This window comes from Quercus robur, chromosome 4 (assembly GCF_932294415.1).
Source record: "Quercus robur chromosome 4, dhQueRobu3.1, whole genome shotgun sequence".
In the NCBI taxonomy this organism is placed as follows: Eukaryota; Viridiplantae; Streptophyta; class Magnoliopsida; order Fagales; family Fagaceae; genus Quercus; species Quercus robur.
The window spans coordinates 38,428,923-38,448,235 of NC_065537.1; the positions used below are offsets into that span (position 1 = coordinate 38,428,923).

Sequence of the window (19,313 nt, forward strand, 5' to 3'; positions counted from 1 at the left end):
GATCCATGCTTATCATGAAGTCAACCAGTGTGTTGATGTATTGGCTAAACTAGTAGCGCAGTCGTTGTACTATTTTGTTGTTTTTTGTAATCTACCGCCTGTGGTGGAGACTATTTTAGTTTTTGATAAAACTAATATGCATTGTAACATACTTATGAATTCTTAATTTTAATGTTATCTCATGGTTTACCCAAAAAAGAAAAGAAAAAGAGAGTCTTTAGACTCTTAACTAAAATTTGGACAAAAATTTAGATAAAGATGTTGGTCCAAGATGATCAAATCAAAAGCTCTTCTACTACTACTACAATTTCTGTTTAATGGTGGGTGACATTGATTTTTGCAATCATTTCCTGTCTAGCAAGTGGGAGTAGAGTAGCCGGCCTATATAGTTTTCATTGACAGTACAATAGGACGAGGTCACTGTAGGATACGCTAGGCTTAATTTGAGGAGAAAAAGAAAAGGAAGTTGGGTGTTCAAAATTTTAGGGTCTTTTTAACGTTGTTCTTGGGTTTTATTTGTATTTTTTTAAAATATATGTAGATAAAAAAGTGTATAAAAATATGTATAATATTATTTAAAAATTGAAAAATATTACTTAAACTATTATACCAAATGGCCCCCTTAAGAACCATAATGATATGAATAAAGTTTCAATGAAACTTATCAAACTTTTCATGTATTTTTTTTTTTTTTGAATTTTAAAAAATTTAATCTTTAAATTTTATACTTCTTATATTCATAACATGCATATCAAATTTATTTCAAATCAAATTTTATTTACTATTTGATCAACCAACTTATATTTTATACATAATTACAAATCATAAAAACATGAAATTTTAATATTTGTTTGATGACATAGCAATTTATCTTTGATATTCCTAAAATTTTGTAATTTGAGAGATATTTTATTCATAATGGTACCTGTTGTTAGCTTTTCATATGTTGTCTTATAATTCATGATTATAAGTTGTGACCAGGTGTTTTATATTACTTATCGAAAGAGAAGTGTTTTTTTTTTTTTGTCTTTTGTTCCCCTGCAAAATAGTTGAGTAGTAATCACTTGAAAATAACGAGTACCTACCCATGTTTTTGTGCCAAATAACAAGTCCAAGTGGCCTAGCTTGGCATGATTAAACCAAAGGAAAAAAGGCCAACTCTTCTTGTGCCAAATAACGAGTCATGTATCAAAATATATCAACCCTCCGCAACATTTGCCAATTGTCACAATTACAATGTGTGATTCTAGTCTTCCATGCAAAATAATTGTAGTAATAATAAGTTGAAAGTAAGAAGCACCACTTCATCTTGTCAAGAGATTATAACTCAACTGATACCTATATTGTTTTCAACCAAGATGTTTACGGTTGAAATCTCTTCCTTTTATTGTAATTATTGAATTATCTCAAAAAATAAACAGTACCTCATATTATTAAGAGTCTTGTACCTTAAAAGACAATTCTATTTTTTCTTTTTTCTTTTTTAAACTAAGACATCTAGATTAAAATTTCCCATCTCCTAATTATAGTATTATATATGTACTCGGCCAAAAAAAAGAAATATAAGTCTAGAAACACACCTAAATCCATAACATGTTTAAGTCTTACCAGGTAATTGGTACACCTAATTTTTTTTTTCCCTAAAGTACCATGATAGTTCTGGGTGTAAGTGTTAAAATATAATCACAAGTTGAAACTAGTAAAATTGGGTGTGAGTTTAGACATATGGAAGTCTGAGTCAAGGTTTTTACTTTTTAGAGCAACCGCATCATTTCGGCTAAATTTTCTCGTCTATTTTACACCAACAATCTACTTTTTCTATTTTACAAGACCACTTTTATAAAACACTCACATCAAAATATCTATTATACACTCTAATTTATTTAAATAATATTTTTTATTATTATTTTATTAATAAATATCTCTTTCATTAATTTTTTTTTCCATCCCAAGTCCCAATTGTGTGTGTGTGTCTCTCTCAATTCTTCTCTGCCTCTATTTCTCCCTAAACTCTCTTCCTCACTCATATCTCAAACCCAGAATTCACACATGCAAAAGATCTAGCAACGGTAGCAAGGCAAACCGGTGGCAGAGCGGCAACAACTTGGCGACGGCAGATCCAACTGATTTTTGGTGGGTTTTTCACGTGGGTTTTTGTTGGATTTTTCATGTGTTTTCCGTTGGGTTGGATTTAGTTTTTATTGATTTTGATTTGGGTTTGGGATGAGTTTTTCTTCGGATTTGGGTTGATTATGAGTTGGGTTTTTCGGTGCATTTAGCTTGATTTTTGTTTGGCTTGATTTGAGTTGGGTTGCAGGGGTGATGGTTGCTGTGGCCGATGGAAAAGAGAAGAACTTGAAAGGTGAGAGAAAAAAATAATAAATTATTGATATACACAGTTACAGTAACTATGCATACATGCACAATTCGCAATTTTAGATATACCTTTTTTTTTTTTCTTTATTTATTTATTTATTTATTTATTATTATTATTTTATTTTTTACTAACTTATGCAACTACCGATGCAGTTGCTCTTACACGGAATAACAAGTGTGAGCGGACTGAGGTTGGCATGGTAACACCAAGAAGTAGCCCAAAACTATTTATCATGTGCCCATTTTCCTTAACACAAAAAGACCACTACTAGTACTGGTAGTCGTCTAGTAGCAAGCCCAAAACAGAAACAGAAACAGAAACAGAAACAGAAACAGAAAAGATAACGGCGTTAAAAAAAGGGTGTCGTTAAGTCCCTCTCAAAATGCCTAAAATGACGCGTGTCTTGAAGATTCCCCCACATTTCCAGCGGTTGTTGACTGTGTCCTCTTTGTTTCAGCAATTATCCCAACCAACAAAGCCAAGGGCCAACGTCACTCTCCCTCCCTTCCTCCCTTGCACAACACAAAATTCCAAAACCCTGAGAAACAAAGAAACAAAGAAAGATTTCCCCAAATGTGAATTCTTTTTCCCTTTCCTTTCAACCAATTTCGTAACCCAAATCAAAAGCCTCAAAAATGGAAAATTCAGAGAAGGAATCGTCAATGGCGACATCCAAACAGTACGGTTTCTCAAACGGACATTCGCCTCGGAGTCCCAACCACTCCTCGTGGTTCGAAATCCGGCTCTTCTACGTTCGGATCGCGCCGTGCGTGATCGACAGCGTCCCCGACCACCTCACGCTCCGCCACCTCCGCCGCGAGATCGGCGTATCGCTTGAGATCAACAATTCGCGCATTCCGGCCTCCGAATCGGCCTCTCTGACCCTCCGCCGCGACCGCCTCGATAAGGAGTCGTCCGAGGTCACCTACGTCAGCACCGATACCGTCCGCGTCACCGGCGGTGTCGAATTCGAGGTCTACGAGAACCAGGAGTTGGTTCTCTGCGGGTCTTTGGAGCCGGTGGTAGCCAATTGGCTTAACGGGAGCGTCAGCTCCGACAATGACGCGAAAACCGGCTGGACCATGGACTGTTATATGGCTGCGTCGATTGGTTCGGGCTCTTCGGCATTTTTCCAGCCGAAGCTCGGGGTTTCGGCGCCCTCCTTCGAGGTCTATATCGCCGGCTGCTGCTCGGGAGTGCCTGTGATCTTGACGAAGACGATTCAGATTAGCCCGCGGCGGAAGGTGTTGAGGCACGCCGTCCTCGACGCGATTCCGGAGGACGAGGAAATCGGAAAGGAGCAGAGGAATGGCAATGGATTGGTTCGCCACCGGAAAGTTCAGGTATTGATATTGACATATTGTTTCATTCATTTTATTGATTTCTATGGGTTTTTTTTTTTTTGGTTAAAAATTAAGTCACATTGTGAAATAGTTTGGTAATTTGGTACATTGGTGATGGAAGTAGAAGTATAAATTTTTTGTGAATTTGATTGATCATTTCCATTGGAGTAATGTTAGTTGATAGAAACATGTTTTGTTTTCTGGCCAGTGATGTATTGGAAACTCTATATTTTCATTGGGTTAGAATGAAGATTTTGTTGCAAACGTATGATTGTGTGTAAAAGCTTTGAAGTATGGTTTTAGTCTATTAATGCATTACATTGTAAAATATTTTTGATTAATTGGGAAAGTGTTGCAAGTTATGATGGCAGTGTGAGAAGTTGAGTTATATTGGGACGACTGATATTTTTTGTAGAAATGTTATGGTGTTGGCAATACTTTTTGATAATTCGATAGTTATAATGGGAAGAGGAGATTTGAACCTTGGATGGAAACATTGGGAGGTGCCAACTAGTTGAGCTACAGGGCTCCTAGCGTTATGTTGTTGGCAATATGGGTCGTTTTTATATGCCAATAATACATTGAAAGCTTTATTTTAAGTTTGAGGTGTTTTATGTAATGAGAGAATAGACTTGAGTTTTCACAGGGCATTGGTGATTTTAGATAGGAAATGTTGTAACAAAGTGGCAATGTATGATCTTGTGCAAAGCTGATCTTGTCACCTACTTTGAACTATGCTTTTAATATGTGACTAGTTAGTAACCTGTTCAATGCACAAGAAAGTTTAGCAAAATATAATTTTCCCTCTCCTTAAAATTTGTTTAAATATGAAATTTGATAATTATGACAGTTGTTTTTTATTAGTATAATTATGGAATTTATTAATCGTCATTTATTACGATTGTGTTTGTATATGAAAATATATATTCTACAATTCAACGATTTTGTCTAAATATGAAATTTGATAATTATGGTAGTTGTTAATAGCCATTTATTATAATTGTGTTATGAAACTATATATTCTATTCTTTAAAGAAAATATGATGAGGTAAGATTCTAATGGAGGGTGTGAATATAGAATTACAAATATATTTATATATATATATATAAAATGAAAGTATAAAATTGTTAGGCCTAAAAAATAAGCACAATATCAGAAGTTCAATGAAAAGTCAAAAGACTTTGGTTTTATATAGATTATAGTCTATATATATCAGGTAGAATAAATTGGGTAAATTTTCTATGTACGCTTGAGGTGTTTAGGAGGATTTGTAGATCTAGGATTTAGAGTTGCAGGTGAAAGGGTTTAGGGCTCAAAATGGGCTAATCAGTAATCACAATAGTAAATGCACATGGGGAATTACTAATCAAGAATTCAATCAATAGCAAGAAAATTGTAAATCGATCATGATTCAAGTTGTGTATATCTAAGGGTACTTATTTACATGTGAAGCAGGGGTTTACATTGTCTTTCTAAAATCTTAATCTAAACCCACTAAACTCATAGTTGAATCAACACATACTAGAAAATCATTATCTCAGCAATTACACAAATAAAAAATCATGACATACTAAAATTAAAACAAAACGGAATATGAAAATAAGTGAAAGATCATGAGATGGGATCTACTTGCTTTTGTTTTGTTGATAAATTGATATTTGGGAAGAGGGGATTTGAGTCTTTGATGTTTCTGTTGGAAACACCACAAGGTGTGGGTTTAGCTACAAGGCTCTTGGCTACTTGTAGATTGGTTGATTCTTGATCTTATTGGCCCCTTAGCACCTACAACACCAATTGAAATTGAAAGGGATTTTGAGAACTTCTATTTAAAACATAATGATCACAATTCAAAAGAAGAAAGACCTTTGAAAGGTTTTAGAGAAAGATTGAAAACAAATATGTATAGAATGGACCAAACTTTTGAATTCTGTTCTGGATTGGCTAATAAAATGGAATATTTAGGTACCGGTGTACTATTTTGAGATTGCCAATATATATAGAAGTTTTATTGAAAAAAAAGAACATCGTTTTCACTATGGTGAACACTTTGTACTTAAAGAAAATACATATAACTCAAGAAGTAAAACTACAAATTATAGAAAGTTAGAAATGGAAACACATTGCATAAAACTCAAGATACAAGCCGACTGAAAAAAGTACCAAAAAGTAGAGATTTTAAGAGATTTAAAGGTCTCATTATCTTCAAGGGTATGGATATTGCATTCCTGCCAAATTAACCACATTAGACAAGCTGGAACCATATTCCAAATAGTTGAAAGATGTTTCCCCAACCACTTCCTCCATGCAAAAAGATGAGAAGCAACCATCTTCGGCATCACCCTCTGGATACCAAACATCAGAAAAACTTCACTCCATCAAGCATTAGCAAACTTATAGTGGAGCAAAAGATGGTCCACAATTTCCCCATCAAGGGCAAACCTCTCTTAACAAGATTATCAATGGTCCGTTGTCCATAAAAAGAAAGACACCCTTTTAGGTGCCTTTACGCACCAGGTACTCTTCCAAGGAAAAATAAGTCCATACTTATAAGTCATGCCATCTAATTAACACACATAAATTTATAAAAGATATCATTTAGAAAAACTATAAAAGTTCATAACATAATCAAACAAATGTAAAAAGTTCATAAAATCTTATAAAAGTTGGCTTCTTTGTTAAAATATATATATATATATATATATATAAGAAAGCCATAAGAAAAATTTTGGTCCAAAATGCTGGAATTTTGCTAGAATGACCGGTGCAAGTTGCTACTAGTCGGAATTTTGACCAAAATGGAATGTGGGGGTTTATTGCATCAGTTCATGTACAATATCAGAATATTTCAGTCGGAACTCAGAACATAATGGAGTTCAAAACATTGGAATGGACTCCTAGAGAGAGGGTTTAAAAGAGAATTAATGAAAAAAATAATGTTTTTTTAAGGTGGTAGCCAACGCTTGGGTTGAGGTATAAGGTGGGTAGTTAACTAGTTATAGGCCAACCTAGGGCTTTTTTTTGGGGGGTGGGGGTAGGGGTGTTCCTAAGTGTTCTAGAGCCTCTTAGATGATTGGACATGCCCCTACAAAGAGTTTGAAATCTTATTGGGTTTAAATATGCAAAGTTGAAAGTATGGTTTTTTAAGCACCAATTTAGGGAGCACGTATGCATCCTACGACGTGTAGACAACCCAATTTCCCTAACTTCATACAGTCATATCTCACGCATTTTAATCGAAATTGGGTCAAATATGTGTCCATTTTGAAGCCCTATATATCTACTTTCTAATGAAACAAGTCTCACTCAAAAATTTGTTATGGTTAAAAATATGAGCAAATGAGTGATCAAAGGTCATTTTCTAGCAACTATAGTCTTTTAGCATGAAAAAAATAAAATTGATATTAGTGTTTATGTGAAAATATTAATGTGACAGATTGTTACTGTCTAGTGTCTAGAATTTCTTTTCTTCTTTTTGTGTGGGGGTGTGGTTGTGGGTGGGGGGGTTGGGGATGTTGACCTAGCCGTTGGTTCTAAATCTAGCCACTCATGGTCAGCTCCATGTATGTTACTCAATCATGAACCTCTGAGTTCATTCTGTTTTGTGTACAAACTACAAAGTGTAAAGAATCATCCAATTTCCCTGTTTGCTCTATCTGGTTTTGGAAGCCAATGATTACTTCTTTGTGATTATCTCACCTTCCTCTCTGTTCACAGAAATTCATTTTTAACAAATACAATGCAGCTATCTAACTTTCAAGAGCTTAACCGGGCAATGAAAATTTTGCAAATTCAATGTAATATAGTGCATTTTAAGCCCATTCATATCTAGAGCCTTTGCCCTTTTTTTTTCTTTTTTTTTTGGGGGGAAGGAAAATGCTAAACTTATATTGCATTGATGTGATCTGCTTCATTTCTGTTGTCTGATAATGGCTTTTGTTTTTAGATTCACAAAAATAGAGTACAATGCGGAACCTGTTTTAGGAACTTCTCTTGAAAAATTGATCCTGAAACATCCTATTTTTAGAGAACATTCCAATTTTTGTTACCAGTTAAGGGAAAGAAACAATTGAATCTTCTCTAATCTTTTGTACCAGGGAAAAAAAATACTCTCTTTTATATTAACTGATCTATGATCCTCTCTGGGGCTTTTGCAGTTCACAGAATCAGAAGTTGATGATTATGAGCCCAATGGGAAGATTAATCATGGCTTTTACTCCGAAGAAATGTACCCTGGTGAGGATGGCCAACTCTCGTGGTTTAATGCTGGTGTTCGAGTTGGCGTTGGGATTGGTCTTGGGATGTGTCTTGGCATTGGGATTGGTGTCGGACTTCTCATGCGTTCATATCAAGCCACAACTAGTAATTTTAGGAGGAGGTTTCTCTGATCCGGATCATTTCAAATGGAAATTTGTTATTCTGGTTTTAATAAAAGGGAGGAAGCCTTTTGAGATTTTAAACGAAATCTTCAAGGATTTCGAGATTGTGGGTGAGGAAGCAAGAGACATTAATTAGTAGCATCAACCTGTTAAGTGTTAAGCATGAGCTTTTTTTTGTAGTTGAGAAGGAATCTGTATAGGCTCTTTGTTGAGTAGTTTCTCTGTTTACATAAAGCACCGAGAGACGCTAATCTCACTTATTACATCTATGGCTGCGTTCGGTGCCATGAATTTGTTGTCTCAGATGAAACATGAAGGTGGATGTAATGTCTGATGCTTCAGTCCCTTTGACCAGTACTGTGGTAAAATACAGCCTTCAGAGACAGGAACTTACAACAGTTTTGATAAATATGCCAACAAAAATAAAAAATAAAAAAAGACTTGTTCAGCTGTCAGCATAAGCCCGTGAAGTATGACTTTGTTTCTATGAAGATGTATCTATATGCTCGTGTCATGTAGAAATTTTGGGTTGTTTTACGTATTTCTGGGAAGTCTATAGTTATGATTATTTTTTTTGTAGGAAATGTTAGATTGTTCTCTATGTTTGTAATCAAACTTTGATGGTTCTTACCATTCTATTCCATTCATTAGTTGTAATTAGCGGGTTATGTTTTGAAATAAGTAAAATATTTATATGGGTTTTAGCAATTTAGTTACTGTACTGAACAAACGCAAATCTGGCTGGTTGGGATCTTTGATAATGATCTAATTTCTATGTTCTTGTAGGTGGGCCATTCATAGCCTGGAAACGTGGTTTTTGAAAATTGCTGTACCCTTTTGAAGGGAAACAAACAGTTTGCTGGAAAATCCTATTCAAAACCGCTTTTGCTTTCTCATTCAATGCTTTCGGATGAATGTGAAGGCAAATATATATGGGTCTTTTTTATCTTTTGAAAGGCTTCCAAGGGCCAGCGTTGTCCCAAGTGGTTGACTATGGTTATTTATAATTCTAGCACTCTCATCTCATGCGCCAGGGATTCATCTTATTGATGGCACCTCAATTCAAATCAGAGCCAATGCTGGCCCCATTACATTTCCACATCATTACCAGTTGAGCCAAGAGCCTAGGCGAAGGATTGTTAACTATTATTCTCGATGGGATCAGTCAACCTATTGAATTACCCTTGCCACTTGCCAGACTGGAATGCCTTCTCCTTCTCATGCCATAATTAGCTATGATTGATACTCTTTTCTTTTTTCTTTTTCTTTTTAAAGGTAAGTAGGGGGAAAGGTTGAGGGTGTGGAGGGTAAGGGTCGGAGTTCAAGTCTTTAGAAGAGAATTTCATATTCATATACACTTAGATTAGACTAAAGTAGAATTTCTATCATGTATAAAAAAAATTAAAATTAAAATTAAAATTAAAAAAATGGGGAAAAGCTGAGGTTTGAACTACAAATAGACATAAAGTATCACAAAGAATGTCATTAATTATCACTAGTCAATCACTTGAACCCTAATTAACTATGATTGATTATCCCTCAACACATCATCCAAGATAACCTATTATTGGTTTGGTAATCAACATTGCAATTATATTAGAGGATAGTTACATCTCAACAACATGCTAATTGCGTAATGTTTTAGCAATACTTGAAAATGGAACGTATTGTTTTAGCAAGACTTGAATTGAACTAATAATGAAAATACGGCATACAGCATGCTATTGCTTCCCCCATATGATACAAGTCATTCTATGATGTCCTTAGTCCTAACCTAACAGAATCACTTCTCTATACAGTATCTCTTTTTGATTGCTCTTGTTTTGTAAATTTCAAAACACTAGGTGAGACATCCAAGTGGTAGATAACGAAACCATTCAATTATTATTATTATTATTATTATTATATTTTGACATTGAAACCATGCAATTTTAGGCTAGATCTCTCTATCATTTGTTGTCGTTAGCTAGAAATATTTTGGGAGGTTGGGTGTGGGTATCCACGGACACTTTACACAGTGCTAGTGGCTTAGAATTTGAACGCTCCCAAGTGCTGACCACAAACAATTCTTCTAGGTCTAGGACACAAATTTTGTGCATGTATAAAGTGGTAATTGGATTGTTTCACCAAAAATCAGTGATGGTCTCATGTACAAAAGTGATGTAATTCAAATAAAATGTCCAAAAGTTGTAGCAAAAAAGCGAAACTCATGAAAGCGATATTTATTTAGCATATAAATGGATGGAGTTAATTAAACCACTCCAAGCCAAGCAAAAAGGTGAAATGAAAGACGACTAGGCTGGCTACGATCTCTCTCTCACTCTCTCACTTACGAAGCGGGGGACACACACACACACTGAAGAATTTGAACCTCTCTCTCCACTGTGACTCCAAGACCACAGGAGAGACAGACAGAGAGAGAGCAACCAAAAAAACGACCCCTCACCGGAAAAACAAAATGTCCTTTTACACTCTTACCCTCATTAAATCCCCAAAATTCACAATCCTAAACCCCTAAACCAAAACAAAGAAAGTAGAAGAAGAAGAAGAAGAAGAATAATGTTGAGCAGCAGCAGCAGCAATCAAAACCAAAACCAAAACCAAAGATCCTCTACAACAATGCCACACCGTAACTCCCCTACACCTCTCCCCTTAGTAGTAACCCTAAACTGCATCGAAGACTGCGCTCTAGAACAAGACTGCTTGTCCGGCGTCGCCGCCGTCGAACACGTCCCTCTCAGCCGCTTATCCGATGGCAAAATCGAGTCCGCCGCCGCCGTCGTCCTCCACTCCCTCGCCTACCTCCCACGCGCCGCCCAGCGCCGCCTCCGCCCTTACCAACTCATCCTTTGCCTTGGCTCCGCCGACCGCTCCGTCGACTCCACCCTCGCCGCCGACCTCGGTCTCCGCCTCCTCCACGTGGATGCCTCGAGAGCAGAGGAGATCGCCGATACGGTTATGGCTCTCTTCCTTGGGTTGTTGAGAAGGACTCATCTGCTCTCGCGGCATGCTCTCTCCGCCGCGGGTTGGCTCGGGTCGGTTCAGCCACTTTGTAGAGGAATGCGACGGTGCCGTGGCTTGGTTTTGGGGATTATTGGTAGATCTGCTTCGGCTAGGTCTTTGGCTACGAGAAGCTTAGCCTTCAAGATCAGCGTTCTCTATTTTGATGTTCACGAGGTTTTTTTTTTTTCAAATTTCCTATTATTCACTCCTCTTTTTCACTGTGATTTGTCTATGATTTTTGTGAGAGTTGGATTTGAGCACATTGTTGCTTATTTTTTTGGATTTCATGATTAGCAATTGAAAAAATGTGCTTCGCTTTGATATTAGTGAGTACATTTTGCTTGAATCGAATTTATTTGCAGCTCAAAATGTGTTTATCTTTTATGTTTAAGGCATTTTTTTCCGAGTTGACTTTTTTTTTTTACTGTATAAATGTGAATTGTTTATATTTTTTGTGAGTAGGATTTGAGTAATGATAGGAATGCGTGAATGCACTGTGAATCTGATAGAAATGAGTACATTTTGTTCGTATCAAATTTATCTTTGCAGCTTGAAATGTGCTTTATATTGTATTTTTTATGAAGTAAGAATCAGATAGGCTTTTGTTTTTTTGGAGTTCAAATCGATGTATTTTTGGTTGCTAAAAATGTGCTTATTTTAGATGTTGAGGAGGTACAAATTTTTGATAGAACAATGTTGGGTTATAATTGGTTGAGTTTAAATGGCAAAGAGAACTAAAGAATGATTTACTCTACTGACTGTTGAGTTCTATGGAAAAACTTAGTTATAGTTCTTTAGGTGTTGTATCTCAAGCTATGCAGCACAACCATGTGGCTTATTGGGCAATGTGTTTCCTTGTGTATAGATATAGCTTCTAGAGTTGCATGTTTGAATTTAGTTTGGGGAACCTAATGTATAGCACCTAAAGAATAGTAGATGTTTTGAAGATACTGAGAAATCTATTCCTGACCTCAAGCTTCTCTTTTTTAGAACTTTAAGGGATTGGTTGTTTGATTTGCAAGATAAATCTTTCCCCTCTTTTATTGATTTCCTAGACTCTTGTAATTTTTGTATTTAATTTCTTTTCCCTTGTACACTCCCTGTGCACTAGGGTGTCCCCTTTTTTATCAATATATCTTTTACTTATCAAAAAAAAAAAAAAAAACTGTACCTAAGTTTTGACTTTTCTAAAATAAAGTGACTTGTTTGTATCACTTTGTGTTCATGGTCCATTGTTGAAATTTGTCCTTGTCTACTTTGTTAAATGAATTGGATTTGTTCTGAAACATTTTCCTTAATATTTTCTCAGGGAAAAGGAAAGTTAAGCGGGTCTTCCAAAAATTTTCCTTCTGCTGCCCGCAGAATGGATACTCTTAATGATTTACTTGCTGCAAGTGACCTTATTTCACTTCACTGTGCTCTAACAAACGAAACAATTCAGATTATTAATGCAGAAACCTTGCAGCATATAAAGCCTGGTATTAAGGGATCCTTCTTTATAAAAAGCTTTGTGGTTCACTTTTGTCATCTTCTTTTTATTAAAAAAAATGTGGATTTTTTTTTAATGCACAGGGGCATTTCTTGTGAATACGGGTAGTAGTCAGCTGTTGGATGATTGTGCAGTGAAGCAGCTTTTGATTGATGGCACCTTAGCTGGCTGTGCTCTGGATGGCGCTGAAGGGCCTCAATGGATGGAAGCCTGGGTATGTAACTAGTGTGCAGATGTGAATTTATACAGAGGCATGCACGCCCACACACACTCATGTGCATGCTTGCCTGACAATCTCAGCTTGTCTCCTGGGTTATCATTATGCTGAGAATAACTAAAATATCTATAATGTCCAGTCCAGTCCCACATTCCATGAGTGCATGTGCAATAGAGAGAGTAAGGTGTGCTGCTTCATCTCTTGCCTGATATAGGGGATGTTCATGCTCTTGGCAGGAAGACAAGTAAAATGCTATTACTATCCAGCCTAATAGAAATAGAGAGGGTTTGAGGAATGGCATAACGTAATAGACTAAAGCGTTGCATGCTGTATGCTCTATCTCGTATGGTCTGCTAAATTTGTGAGGCTTTATTTAAATATAGCATCCTCTGTGCACACATGATTTTTTTTTTTTTTGCTATTTCATCACTTGCTGAAGCTTATACCCTTGACTGGCCCTAGTCTTGAATCACCCATGTCTTCATTAGTTCATTCAATGCTTCTCTGTTGAAGTGCAATTGTCTTGATCTCTATATCTGCATTTACTTCTTTAGCAAACCATGAAACTGTCTTTGAGCTGATAAGTGTCCCTTTAATCCCAACTAAGAAACCATGCAGTGCTAGGTGGTGCTGTTGCAAAGTCAAGGTTTTCAAACATTAAACTTACTCCTAAACGATATGAGATTTTTCATCCGAGAAAAATATTTGTTATGCTGTACAGCTGTAGACATTATTGCATATGGCTGCACATAGAGCCACTAAGAATATAGTAGCTAATGTATCTTTTCATGCCTTGCCTCAGATAAAAGAGATGCCCAATGTATTGATTCTTCCACGAAGTGCTGACTATAGTGAAGAAGTATGGATGGAGATAAGGGAGAAAGCAATGTCTATCTTGCAGACATTCTTCTTTGATGGGGTTGTTCCAAAGAATGCCATCTCTGATGAGGAAGAATTGGAAAGTGACATAGGTGATGAAAATGAACAATCTGATAAGCAAGACAAAGAAAGTGCTCTGCAGGGTTCAGTTGGTGAGCGATTGATAGATGATGTTCTTGCAAGTCCAGAAAGCTCCCAAAAAAAAGGTGGTGATAAATCTAAAGAGTCTCCTAGCCAGCACCAGGTTTCAGGTTTGTCACAAAGTACTGTTACTCGATCTGAAGGAAGGCGCAGCAGATCAGGTAAGAAGGCCAAGAAGAGGCATACACGTCAAAAATCCCAGCAAAAATCAGATGAACCCTCAGCAATAGAAAAGGAAAGTACCCTGCTTAGAGAAGATGATACTGCTATGAGTGGCACAGATCAAGCATTAAGTTCCAGTTCACGGTTTGCTTCCCCTGAAGACTCAAGAAGTAGGAAAACAACTATAGAATCAATGCAAGAATCGACTTCTGACCAGCTTTTAAAGTCAAGCAAGAAACTTAGTGGAAAGTCTGATGGTTTGTTGAAAGATGGGTATGTTGTAGCTTTATATGCTAGAGATCGTCCTATTCTCCATCTTTCAAGGCAAAGAGTTAAAGGTGGTGGCTGGTTCCTAGATACCATGTCAAATGTAACAAAAAGAGATCCTGCAGCACAGTTCCTTGTTGTTTTCAGAAACAAGGTTTGTTAACTGGAACTTAACTCTTTATGCTGGGACTAAGTTCCTGCCTATTCTCAGTTAATGATAGGTAGATTAAATTAGATATATTAACTGCAATCCTGATTAGCTGATATATCATTATATGAATGCCTCTTCTTCAGGATACAATTGGTTTGCGATCATTTGCTGCTGGTGGAAAATTATTGCAGGTATTATGAAACTCTTCTAGGTGGAGCATGTGGTCCTGGAATTGTTATTGGAGCATTTAAAAGCCTTGCTTGTTAATATTTAATTTTTAATGCATCATGGATTCAAATTCCAAAATGAACCTCTTAGCTGTCAGTGGGATCTGTGTATCTGACAACATATACTATACTGCCTTCCTGACAATTTAAATGCACTTCCACTATCAAATTCTACTTATTTGGTAATTGAAGCAGTTTCTATTTTGACATGGCAGATCAATAGAAGAACGGAATTTGTTTTTGCTAGTCACAGCTTTGATGTTTGGGAGACTTGGATGTTGGAAGGTCCTTTGGAGGAATGTCGGCTGGTGAACTGTAGAAATCACTCGGTAAGTTCAGTTGTTGCTCCATATAATTGCATATGCTGTCAACTAGTTTGGCTGCTACTTCTTGACACATGCAAAAGCTACTGTTATTTCTGTCCTCCAACATTGGATTGGACCCTTTTTTATTTTTTTAAATAATTAAAAGAAAAACTTTTCCATGTGAATCCATGATAATGAGGCGTTACAACCTAAGAAGCATGGAAATGATATGACACGACAGTTCTTGAAACATTTAAACACAATGGGATACATAACAATCAATTTGGGTAACTTACAATTTACCCCATTGTGGTTTGGCTATATAATAATTTAGTTCACAATCTTTCAATTGTTACATTTGACCCCCTAAGGTTTGGATTAAAATGAAACTGTTTGGGTTCTGTCCAAATTAACAGATTTTGAATTTTATGGACCAACAATTACCCCATTATGGTTTGGTCTAATCTCACTTTAGTCCCACAAGTTTTTTGAATTTCTATATTATGACCTCTTAAGGTTTGGACTAAATTAAAATCATTAGGGTTCCATTTAAAGGACTACTAATGATTTCATTTGAATTCAAACCTTAGGGGGTCAAATGTAGCAATTAAAAGTTTATGAACAAAATTGTGACAAGGTCAAATCACATGGAGGTAAATTGTAATTTTCCCAATAAACTAATATTGGCTATATATTTGTGGGCATATTTTTATGCTTATTTTAGGTTTTAGAAGCCATCAAAATGTTTAAAAACATATATAAAAGTAATTTAAAAGCAATCATTGAAAACAAAGAAGTATATTCATACCCATAACATGATTCTTAGAGTACAAATAAACTACCTCCTACATCAAAACTGAGAACAATAATAAAAAAAAAAAAAAAAATTATTGGTAGCAGTCAAATTTTCAGTAGTCATTAATAGCAATGGATTTTTTTTTATTATAATAAACGTTTCTTTGTTAACCTCAAGGGGTAGAACAATTGGCTTGGACTACCATATCTCATGAAACAGAGGTCACTAATTCAAATCTAGTATTGTCCCCTCACTTGGGGCCAAAACATAGATGAATTTTTAACCAGTAGTACTGGGCCGAGAGAGAGAAAACCTCCAAAGAGCTTTGAGCTGCAGCTAAGCTAAGCAGGGAGAGTGTCAAATGGTTGAGTGAGAGGGATATAGAGAGAGAGCATATATGATTTGAGGGGTCATTAGCAACGTGCATTGTGCACGTAATCAAAATCCATTTTTTACCTCTTAAAATTTTATTGTTCACTGTGTCATGAGATAATGTCTCTAGGTTGCTTGATTGAGTCTGAAAAAAAAAATTAAATAAATAAAACTATTTTCTTTGTTAGACATGCATGTAGTCTTGTCCTGGCATGTCCAACACAGACATGCCGGGGTTTTTGTAGGTCCATCTTTACATTAAAAACCAATTAGTGTCTTAAATAATCACAGGTTTCGATACTATCCTTTTAAAAACACCAAAAAAAAAAAACCCCAGATATGTAGGGATTCTTAAATTTTAACGTTCCCGGGCTTGTCACAAACCAAGGTTCTTGTTAGGTCCACATTCTTAGATTACGGCATTATTTGGATAGGAGGGGTCTTAAAATTCACCCCACCCCCCAACCAACCTTTGGTATGTTTCACACCCGCCCATTGGGTTTTAATTCATAACCTTACCCTCCATCCTTCCTCATGGAGGAGCTCATTGGCAAAAGTTTGCGATCTTGTTTAAGACTTGATTGCTATAATTTGCAGGCAGTCTGATCTGTTGTGATTGAGTGCTGTTCAAATTCAAAGAATGCATAATATCTATTGCTGTTATCTGTCATTCTTTAGTCTTTCTGATACATGTATATCTGTATGCTTGAGTCAGTTTTTAACATTGCTATAACTAGCTGCTCTTAAGCTCATCCAATTTTTCCTTTTTGCGTGTTACTTGTATGAAAGTGTTTTTATTTTTGCAAACTGTAGGCTGTTTTGGATGTGCGCATTGAAGTTCTAGCAGCTATGGGGGAAGATGATGGGGTTACTCGCTGGCTTGATTAAATTCTGAGAATTAAGAATGCTAACTTTTTCCTGCCCATGAGGTTTGTATTAGTTTATTACAGTTTTAAAGTTGTAAATCATTCTTTCCTTTTCTTTTCTTTTTTCTTCTTTTTTTTTGGTTCTCTCTCTCTCTTCTTTTTTATTTTTGAGATGTTATGAGCCTTGTATTGCCTTCTGTTTTCTGGGTTATTCGGCCTCGTATGAAATGAATGTACTTTGTAATATACAAGAGATATTCCGTTTGAACATATGAGAGTTATTCTGTGGGAATGTCTTCTTTTATTCACTTATATCATTAGACTTGTGATGTTGCAACTAAAAACCTCTCAATTCTTTCCTAGGTACTTGTAGAAGTGCTCTTTCCATGACATGATTCATATAAAAAGCTTATTCCTCTATAATGCTTTAATTTAGTGGACAAAAAAAAAAAGCAGTCTAGTATTGCTTTCTTTCTTTCTTTCTATGAGCTTAAGCTTCAAGCACACTGGATTCTGGAATTCCCCCATCCTTTCACCAATGTTAGATCAAATCAAAATGACATCTCATTTGCATTGGGGCATTCTGAGAGGAAACGAATAAAAAGTGAAACCAGTCATTCCTTTGTTTGGCTGAGATAAAAAGAATTGATTCTTTTCCATTTTCTCATTTGTTTTATGTGGATTGTTTCATTTCCCTCATTGAGAGCAAATTATATTCTTACCCCTATTTTATAGGAACATAAAAAAGAAAGAATATAATTATAGTAGTAATAAATTATATGTTGCTTTAGTAAGAAACATAACGTAGAGGATTGAGAAGGCAATCTAGTGCATTTATCTGAGCATGGGACATGAACTGTGGCCCATAAATTAGCAAACTGAATGGTCCCTCGGCACCAAGAAATTAAAGATACACTGTACATAGCCTACAGTTCAACTAGTTATGGTCCCATTCCCACTGGCCATCCTTTAGGATCAGGCAATGTGTCGTGTAAACTGATTTATTTAACTTGTTTCAAGTAAATTTTTGTTCTGGGTTATCTCACAATCTATTCCATCAAGTTCATTTTTACAACTATTCTATGTGACAAGCTGTGATTTACTACTTTTCTTCACCCCTCACAATTAGCCATATTAGATAGTTGTGAAAATGAACAAGCAAAATGAATATCTTGTGATTCTATAATTTTTCAAATCAAAGGCCATATTATTTCAGAGAAAACAAATATAGCACAAGAACATTATCTATGCTGTGAAAATATTAGGTTACAAAATCAAATCGAGTTATTTTATAAGACAGACTGCAATGTTATTTATTATTTTCACATGTATCTACCATTTTTTTCTCCATTACTTATATTCAGTAATATTGGATTCTTGAATTTTTCAAATCAAAGGCCAGAGCTATAGACACTGGTTACTTCAGAGAAAAAAAAAATCATACACTCACTCATTGATCTCATTCTCTCTCACCATAGCACAAAAACATTATCTAATCTTTGACAAAATCAGTATTATCAGACTTTTCCATGTCCGCTCCTATTTTTGTTTTTTATAACCCACTGTTTGTTTGTAGGTAAAAAGAGTCAAAAGGTGCCTTTTCTTATAATAGAAAAATAAAAACTAACCTGTAGCTTTATAAATTCTCTTTTGAGAATGACAGGTACATTGCTCTGCAACCATACTAGGAAACACCGAATAAATCGTGCAGTGGGAAAGTTGTAGGGTTCTAGCACCTTCGTGGCTTTCAGTTAATTTGTCTTTTAAGATGTTGCCCGTTTGGTTGGGTAACCGAATATTTAAAACAAAGTAGTAGTATTTTTCATATAAAGTGTTAACTGCAAATTTAATTTCAACATAGCCAATAAAAAATGCACTAATCAAGAACATGCGGTCTACACATATAAACCGTGTTTTGACTGATATCACTTGTTTAACATGTTAATAATGCGATTGGGCAATAGTCTACCAACAAAATCAATATAGGTAAACAAACATATCTAACCTGCAAAAAGATTTTATATTTCTTTTTAAACCAAGAAAAAAAAAAGAGTGAGAGAGTGAGATCGAACTTGTAAGTTGTAAGTTGTAACCATGGTACATGATGCATATTCTTAGTTTGATTTCAGATTTATAAGGGTTCAGTAATATCAGTGATAGGATATGCATCATAATCAATGCATATAGCTCTGGTCTTTGAGATTGTCAAGCCTTCCAAAATCTGTTCTGAAAATTTGTAAATTACTAAATTATATTATTTTTTATTCAAATAAATTTCTCTCTCGATAAAATTGATTTAGAAGAGATTAAGCAATGTGACTATGCTTCGCGTGCAAGATTA

At 35.6% G+C, this 19,313-nt stretch overlaps 1 protein-coding gene across 1 annotated transcript; it reads left to right on the plus strand.

Moving 5' to 3' along the window:
- Positions 1–2,545: 2,545 nt before the first annotated feature.
- LOC126721496 (C-terminal binding protein AN-like) lies at positions 2,546–17,284 on the plus strand. Its single transcript, XM_050424543.1, has 9 exons — positions 2,546–3,720; positions 7,876–8,096; positions 10,674–11,274; positions 12,410–12,578; positions 12,673–12,803; positions 13,609–14,409; positions 14,550–14,597; positions 14,849–14,962; positions 16,920–17,284. Exons 1-9 carry the CDS (start codon positions 3,013–3,015, stop codon positions 16,992–16,994), a joined length of 2,868 nt encoding a protein of 955 aa, XP_050280500.1. The 5' UTR covers positions 2,546–3,012; the 3' UTR covers positions 16,995–17,284.
- The last annotated feature ends 2,029 nt before the right edge of the window (positions 17,285–19,313 follow it).